This window comes from Apium graveolens, unplaced genomic scaffold (genome assembly GCF_009905375.1).
Source record: "Apium graveolens cultivar Ventura unplaced genomic scaffold, ASM990537v1 ctg2937, whole genome shotgun sequence".
Taxonomy (NCBI): domain Eukaryota; kingdom Viridiplantae; phylum Streptophyta; class Magnoliopsida; order Apiales; family Apiaceae; genus Apium; species Apium graveolens.
Window position 1 is genome coordinate 26183 of NW_027417861.1, and position 9264 is coordinate 35446.

Consider the following 9264-nt stretch of genomic DNA (forward strand, 5'->3'; position numbering starts at 1 on the left):
AATTTCTCCAACAACAAAAATTTATATAATTATTTATATTTATAAATATATTAAATCCCACCAACAACAAATATTATTTAATATTAAAATAATAGACTTCCCCAACTTCCAAATTCGAATCTCTCTAACATAAAATTTATATTTCTCATGTTTGAATCACATAATAACAAGTATTTATATTATTTAAAATGATAAAAACAAAATTAATAGTTGAAGGTTAATCATATACTATTTCATATAATCTTAAAATTATACACATCTAAATTAAAATAATAAATATATTATAATTATTTAATATTTAATTATTTATATTAATTTTTTATTATAAAATTAATAAAATAAAAATATATAAATATTAAATGAACCGTACGAGTTTAAGCCAGTAAATATAAACGGGGCACACATTGTTGAACAAGAAGGCCATATAGTAGAAGCTAGGGTTTGCATAAAGAAAAAGGAAATCAAATGGTGATGATGTGTAACTGAAATCGTATCTGCAACACCGAAAATAGAAAACAAACCAAGAGGCCCATAAAAAACAAACTATTTGTGTAAAATTAATAAAAAAATATATTATACTACTTGCGTTTTCCTTATTTCTTTACGATTTTTTCTACATATTGATAAGTATTTTAAGGTAATTATAAAATATATTTTCATAATTTATATTTAATTTTTTTTTATAAAAATTTTAATACTGTATTTTAATTTTAAAAATATAATTATCTAACTATATTTAGCCAAAAATATTAAATTAAAAATATTAAAATGCATGTCAATTAAAAATATTAAAGTGCAGGTCAAACCCTCCTCTACATAAAAATCGATCGGGGAGCGAGGGAGTAGTCAATAGCATCATTTGGTGTATAAATATGACCATACTGTTCACACCTTTCAGCATACATCCTTCCTCGCTACTGTTACCATTCATCTGCCCCCTCCCTCTCTCTCTCTCCAAGATCTGTGTGTTCGTTTGTAGGGCTTAATATTAATTTTACATGTTCTGTTTTCTTATGAAGTTTTACACGTCCCTCCTTTGGTTTTTTGGTTTCTTTTTAAGGTTGATTAGATCTGTAATCGATGTTTTACTTTGTCAGCCGACGAACATCGATTTAACTTTTAATCTTTCACTGTTATGATCCGATTTTTATCTATTTCATATTGTATATTTTTTACTTCTGACAGCTAGCAGCTCTAAACACAGCACATTCTAGGGTTTCGGCGCCGATAACCAAACAGTTTTTTCTCAAAACCCTCCACTACATAATATATCACATACTAGTGTTTAATTTATCTTGTTTTAATCTTACATTTTCTTGATGTTATCTATTTTCTTTACGCGCTCTCTTTTTATATATATAATTATATATATGGTTCTTATAAACAAGAACTCGATCTATACATGTATGCTACAGCTAGATGTTTTAAGGTCTCCTTTTTTTCTGAAGAAAATCATATTTCCTATGAAATGTTATAGCACAGTTGATTTTGAAGTACAGTTGTTGTTTGCCGGAGTAGCATCATCAAGATTCACATGCAAATGCAAGTTGCAATTAAGTTATGAGAATCTTGATGATGCTGCATTGGCAATCCAATGACTTTATTTAATTTGTACACGCACCTAGCTAGATTTAGCACTCATTCGTGTTTTCTCATTCAGTGTCCACAACTAGTAAATATTATTGCATATTCAACTCATCTTTTTTAATCTCTAGTACTATATCACTCTTGCAGTCTTGATGATATGAGATTCTGTGGATTATACATGTTCTAATTGTGTCTGATATGTGTGAGCGTGCAATGATGAAAGATTTTTTTTTGCCCTTGGTTCAGGTGAGTTCTATATATTTAGATGCTCAAGATTTATGTATAATAATAAATTGGTTGTTCTTCTGAACATTGATAATAGTAGATACCGACTGTGCCAGAAGTTACAAAGAGGATGAAAATCTATGGAAAGAGAGCAAGTTTCATGACGGAGTTCTTACTATTTCTAACTATAGCACCTTTTGTTTTCCGAGATCTACTTTCTGTAGAGCTGAATACGTTTTCCTGTAGGTAGTACTGCTATATTATATGAAGTGAAAATTTTGATTCTGTTATCAGATATTAATTTCATTGTCCCCTGCAGAATGCAATTTATAAATTAGTTTCGAATAGGGGTGTTCTTCATTTCTAATCATCTAGATTATAACATGATTCTGAAATTTTGTAAATCTGTAGAATTTAAGTATCTTGAAATCTGGAATTAGAAGAACACATACGGTTAAGATTAAACTTGTGTGCAAACTTAATTAGTATGCTTCTTTCTGTGTTCTAGCTGTCTAACCATGAATGCCTGTATTAAAATAAATTGTATTCATACTTGCGATTAATTTTAAGGTTTAATCACACGATCTCCTGAACAAGCTTTATAAGTTACAAATAGTTAACAAATTGTTGGTGAACATGGATAAAGTATAGGGGTATATATATATATATATTGCATCACGAACAACTTGGCAAGAATTGTTCTTCGCGTCTTATCGATTGATTACATTGCGGAAATTTAAACATAATCTTGAGCAAGCACATACACAGAAAAACGTATACTGATACTATCAGCACTTGCTGTTACTACTGATGCTGTGGTCCTACTCTGTTAATTAGACAACTTGCTAGTTCCTGGTCCCCTTGAGGGTTACCGTGTACGAACTGAATGATTTTTTCTGTAGATATATATATATATATATATATATGTAAACAGATACATTTTGATGGTTGGATGCATGAATCAGGATTTTACCTATCCAATAATGCAGGTACCAGCCCCAAATAAGCAACTGGCCTGCCTCAGATCTCTCTCTTTACAACCATATATTTAGAAACTTGTACGTATGGCTGCTTTCCATGTATGTCTCGTTTCTCTATATTTAATGCTTCGTGATTTATCGCTAATCTTTTAGATTTTCTCCAATTCATTAGTATGCTAATCATACTAATACAGTTCTCGGAGTATACTGCAAGTCTATTTCAGCAGTGTTCACTTGGAACTGTAATGAAATGAAGGGGAACAAATAATGCAGAATGAAATTTTAGGAAAAAGATTGGATTTATAAGAATATAGTCATGGGAAGAAATGAAAAGTATAAACATTCCCTGCAGGTAAGAGAGTAAAAATCGGATTCTCGTTATTTCCTCTCAATAATTTGATTTGATTCAAGTCGTAATAGTTTGTTTGGGATATGTAAAATTTGACGGGCAATGTATGATACATATATTTATAGAAATTTATAACTTTGTTATACACTGACCAATAGATAATTCGGGGTTGGTGTTGTGTAGTTCATGTCCGGAACTAGAATCTTTTTTAGCTACAAGAATTCATGTTTGTATGTGTGTATGCAGTAGTAGTGTTGGTGGCCTCTTGGAGTTCTCACTTTATTCTTTTCTACTAATTTGTACAGCTTCACGGATGCTGGAGCTGCAGTGCTTCTATATGATAAGGTTTTCTTAAATTACTTGAGGATTAACAGTGTTTTTTTGGTACAAGGTTAACGAGGTCACTACATGTATTGGTAGAACACACAAGTAGAGTACAGCATTCCTTAAATTGTAGCTCAAGACTGATTGGTTTAATGGCTATGGGTTTATTCATTCAGTTGGTATTGTGTCATCAACTAACAAAAATTACCAATCTATAGTGCTTACTGGAGCTCACATATCCGACAACGACCATAATCAGGTTCTTCTCGCTTTTCATACGGGGGTCACGGACACCGAAAAATCATCATCCAAGTCTACAGCACCGACCAATCATCTCAAAAGTCTAGCCCAAATTAGACTTTTCTTTTCCAAATTATTGTCGCACGTTACGTTAGTTCTCCATCTTTCTTTCTATCCAACACATATTACTCACAATGTATCCGATAATATCCTTCATCTTTTTTTTTAAAATGCAGAATTTATTTATTCATTTTTTTAAACCGATTTTTTGGAATGGAGGGAGTACATCAAAATTTCCAAGTATAGACGAAAGAGAAGCAAACACTAAAATCTATACATCTTCTTGCTATAACTTGAGCACTCCTTGATTGTGCAGGGTACTAAAGTACTGATCATTATAGGCAGAAAAATTAAAAATTAACTGGAGTTAAAAAATAACTTTAATTATAAAGACTCCTGCTAGTTGTAGGGAGAGATGCATTTTATAGCTTGTTATAAAACTTTGAAATTTAGCTTCTCGTTTGTTAGGCACTATTTTAGGTAGTTCAGAGCATTGTGTGGCAAATTAGTTCCGTGAACGAGTCAAGCTGGAACAGGGAGATCCGCTCCTTTCCTTTTTTGGTATACTTGAGCGTTCAATTTCCAAAAATATCAAACTTGTTCAATCTTTTCTAAAAATGAAACAGAAGGCTTGTTCAATCTTTTCCAAAAATAAAACTAAATAGGTTCCGTCAAAACTCAAAATAAGCCAGAACAAGTAGGGTTCTGGGGTAATAATTTATAGATGTAAAATTATTAGTAAACTCATGTTTTTTATCTATTTTATTAAATTAATAGATTTAATTTTGTTGTCAAATTCTTTTAGTTAGCAAGTGATGTTAACTTATTTTTAACTAGATTTTTTTTTATTTTAATTAAGAAAGTATTTACGTGTGATAGGGATAAATAAATCATGATTATATAATTAAATATTACAGTAATTATACATGATTTGGGCTGCTAGACCCAATAAGAAGATGTATGACATTCAGACAAAAAAGGTTAACACATTGATCAGGCCTGATGGACCAGATCAGGCATGATGGAACAAAGAAGGCCCAAAAACTCTGAATATTAATTAATTTCGTAATTAATTAATAAGGGAAAAATCAGCTATTGAAAATAGTCCCAATGAGAACATAAATCCTTGCAGATTAGCCTCTAAGGGACCTAGGAGGATAAGAAATCAGTTTCCTACTATTTAGGACCCCAAAGTCCATTCTAATTCAGAGACTTGACTACCAACTCTCCTATACCAAGTCCAATTCAAGGACCACCAACATCTAATAAGGGGTCTCACCCCACAAATCAGAACTACGTTTTTTGGCTTGATTCTCTAATTCACAGAGATACGTAGGCATCTCATAAAGGCAGAGTTAAGCTACGAAACACGAGAGCAGCCGTTAAAGGTCTTGAGCTCCCGAACCTTAGCAATAAATACAGCAAATAATACCCTTAATTTTTTATCCATAACATTTGGCGCCGTCTGTGGGAAAGCACAACAATAACCATGGCGAAAACACGGAGAACAGTTAGAGCCCTTGGAGGAGAAAAACCAACGGGGACAACCCAAGTGATTTCTTCAAATATGGAGGTACCTCCTCACTCAACCTATGCAACCACGCAAGGAGAAGCCCAGATAGGGGCAACTGAACCTCAGTTACAAGGGACGATTCCCTCGGCTACTCAAGGTACGAATCCTCAAGTTCAACAAGTACATGCACCTGTGAATTCTCGACCCATCGGGTACGAATATTCAACTATTGTTACTACTAACCCCCCTTATGGGATGCCCCTTTACCCCGAGGTTGGAGAAATTGGACATGCTGGACGTAGTGAAGCACGAGGGCCTTCGCCCCCAAACATACGAGGTTTGGCTCCTATCCCTGAGGATCAAGAATTTTTTGGTCCTTACACTGAGAGAGACTCCGAATCTTCGGATGATGAAGTAGCCCCAAGAAGGAGACGTGCTGGCAAAGAGCCGATAGCTGATGGTAGCCAACGTCCTCAAAGCACCCAAGGGACGAATCCCCAAGAAGTGCAGGAAAGGATCAGGGCTCACGAGACTGAGATTCAAAGGCTGAGGCGCGACTTGGAGGCGCACCAGACCACCAGACCCCTAGTACATCCTAGGGGAAGAAATCTTCCCCCTATCATAGACCTGGATGGTCCAGTACAGAGAAGGGTTGTTGTCCCAAGGGCTGATCCAAGCAATCTTCTTCCCCTTGGAGATCCTGATGATCCTACTCCGCCCTTCACTGAAGATATAATGAATGTCCATATCTCAAGGAAATTCAAGATGCCAACTATAAAACCTTATGACGGCCGGGAGATCCCGCTAATCATGTTTGAACATTCTCTAATGCACTGCTGTTGCAGCCCGTGAATGATGCTATTAAGTGTCGGGCCTATCCTCAAACCCTGTCGGGTATGGCTCAAAGGTGGTATAGTCGTTTGCCCCCGAACTCTATTGGGTCGTTCAGAGAGTTAAGTCAAGCTTTCATTAAACAGTTCATCAGTGGGAGAGTGTATGAGAAAAGTTCAGCATCCCTCAGGAGCATTGTGCAGGGAGCAAAGAAATCCTTGAGAGACTATCTGAATCGTTTCACAAAGGAGGCTTTAAAAGTCCCAGACCTTGATGATAAGGTAGCCATGATAGCACTGCAACAAGGAACTAGGGATGAGTTTTTCAAGATGTCCTTAGCCAAATGCCCCCTGAAAGCATGTTGCAGCTCTAGGATAGGGCAGGGAAGTACATCAAAGTGAAAGAGAGCATGAGGAAGACCGTAGTGAGTAATGAGCTCACTGGAGGCAAGAAACGGAAAACTGATCTAGAGTATATCGCTAAGGACAAGTATCCTAGAACCGAGCAAAACCCTGATTCAACCCCCAAGAAGGGAGGACCTGGGCAAAAGTTCACTGAATACGCTAAGCTGAATGCTCCTAGAAGCCAGATCTTGATGGAAATCGAGAAAGATAGAGCTATTCGTTGGCCTAAGCCCTTGAAGGCTGATCCTGCAAAGCTAGATAAAAGCAAGTATTGCAGATTTCACAAAGATATTGGTCATGACATCAATGAGTGTAGACAGCTGAAAGATGAAATTGAGTTCCTCATTCGAAAAGGAAGATTGAACAAATACACTGGAGAAGGAGGGGATAGGAATAACAATGGAAGAAAGAACTTTGAAGATCGTAGGAGGGACCAAGATGATCAGGGGCGGAATCTCCAGCCTAGGGGACCTGTGATAAATACAATCTTCGGAGGACTACGACCCCGAGGGCCTGTGATAAACACAATCTTTGGAGGACCAACTGCTGCTAGGTTATCCAAAAACTCCAGGAAAGCATATGCCCGAGAAGTTATGCATATTGTTGGGGAAGCCCCGAAGAGGGCCAGGACAGGAGTAACAATGTCTTTTGATGATTCTGATCTGGAGGGTGTGAAATTTCCCCATGACGATCCGTTGGTTATAACCCCGATAATAGGAAACAGCCCAGTGAGAAGGGTCCTTGTGGATAATGGTGCTTCAGTAGATATCTTGCTCCATGACACCTTTTTGAGGATGGGATATAATGACTCCCAATTGACCCCAACCGACATGTCAATATATGGTTTTCGGGAGTGGAGTGCCCCGTAGAAGGGATAATCAAGTTGCCAACAACCATAGGACAGGAACCAAGGCAAGCAACTCAGATGTTGGAATTCGTGGTGGTGAAGGCCAGTTCGACTTACAACGCTATCATGGGAAGAACAGGGATACATGCCTTCAAGGCAGTCCCTTCTTCCTACCATTCAGTTATGAAGTTTCCAACCCGGGATGGGATCGGAGAAGAGAGAGGAGACCAGAAAATGGCTAGAAGCTGTTATGTGGCCTCTTTGAGGGCAGATGGAGTTGGGGGGCAGGTTCTTCCTATTGAAAATCTGGATATCCGAGAGAATGATGAGAAAAGAGGAAAGCCAGCAGAAGACTTGGTTTCAATTCCTTTAGCCCCCGAAGATCCTGAGAAGGTGACTTTTATTGGAGCAACGCTCGAGGAGCCCCTTAGAGGGAAGTTGGTGAAATTTTTGCAAGAAAATAGTGACGTATTTGCATGGTCAGCAGCTGATATGCCAGGCATAGACCCAGAATTGATTACTCACAAGCTGAATGTGGACCCAAATCGGAAGACAGTGAAACAAAAGAAAAGAAGTTTTGCTCCAGAAAGACAAGAAGCTATAAAACAGGAAGTGGAGAAGCTCTTGGAGGCTGATTTCATTGAGGAGATTCAATTTCCAGAGTGGTTAGCAAACCCTGTAATGGTGAAGAAGGCCAATGAAAAATGGAGGATGTGTGTGGACTTTACTGATCTAAATGATGCCTGCCCCAAGGACTGTTTCCCGTTACCCAGGATCGATACTTTGATAGATGCCACTGCTGGGCATGAAATGCTGAGCTTCATGGATGGATTCAGTGGATATAATCAGATCAAGATACACAAGGATGACATTCCAAAGGTATCATTCATCACTGACTTTGGTGTTTATTGTTATCTAGTTATGGTATTTGGTCTTAAGAATGCAGGAGCCACCTATCAAAGGTTGGTAAATAAAATTTTTAAGAATCTTATTGGCAAGACTATGGAAGTTTATGTCGATGACATATTAGTCAAGAGTCTATTAAAGACTGACCATATAACCCATTTGAGGGAAGCTTTTGAGGTCTTGAGGTACCACAAGATGATGTTAAATCCTATAAAGTGTGCTTTCGGAGTAGGATCTGGAAAATTTTTGGGATTGATGGTCTCCAAGAGAGGGATCGAGGCTAACCCCGATAAAATAAAGGCAATCCTGGACATGGAACCACCAAAAACTGTCAAGGATGTTCAAAAGCTCACAGGAAGGGTTGCTACGCTGGGACGATTCATCTCCAAGTCAGGAGACAAATGCTTGTCATTCTTCAAGTCACTAAAGAACATTAAGGACTTTGCATGGAATGAGAAAAACCAGAAGGCATTCGAGGAATTAAAGAAATATATGGCCCAAGCCCCGTTGTTGGCCAAGCCAGCTTTGAATGAAGTTTTATTCTTGTACTTAGCTGTTTCAGAGAGTGCCTTGAGCGCTGTATTGGTTAAGGAGGAACTGAAAATCCAGAAACCCGTATACTATGTCAGCAAAATTCTGCATGGTGCTGAGTTGAATTATTCAACTATTGAGAAATTTGCTCTAGCCTTGGTAATGGCTTCAAGAAAGTTACGACCTTACTTTCAGGCTCATCAAATTGAGGTGCTAACGAATCAGCCCCTGAGAAATATCATTCATAGTCCCAAGGCTAGTGGGAGATTGATCAAGTGGGCAATAGAGGTGGGAGAGTTCGACATCAAGTATAAGCCACAAACGGCAATAAAAGCCCAGGCATTAGCTGACTTCGTGGTGGAATGTACCATACCCAACCAAGAAGTCGGGGGGTAGGAAGATAACATACCTCAAGACAAGGAAGTTGATAAGGGAGATAAAGAGAAGGTTAATAAGGAAAAAGAATA

At 37.4% G+C, this 9264-nt stretch overlaps 1 protein-coding gene across 6 annotated transcripts; it reads left to right on the forward strand.

Annotated features, from left to right (window-relative positions):
- Positions 1-853: 853 nt before the first annotated feature.
- Positions 854-3955, forward strand: LOC141700802 (uncharacterized). Of its 6 annotated transcripts, XM_074504483.1 has the most exons (5): positions 854-1833; positions 1913-2058; positions 2802-2891; positions 3447-3486; positions 3684-3955. In XM_074504483.1, exons 1-5 carry the CDS (start codon positions 1786-1788, stop codon positions 3810-3812), a joined length of 453 nt encoding a protein of 150 aa, XP_074360584.1. In that variant the 5' UTR covers positions 854-1785; the 3' UTR covers positions 3813-3955. The 6 variants fall into 6 exon arrangements, 1 of the variants encoding a protein (XP_074360584.1); XR_012566524.1 differs by having other exon boundaries at positions 854-2058; positions 2802-3144; positions 3447-3955; XR_012566527.1 differs by lacking the exon at positions 3447-3486 and having other exon boundaries at positions 854-2058; positions 3533-3955.
- The last annotated feature ends 5309 nt before the right edge of the window (positions 3956-9264 follow it).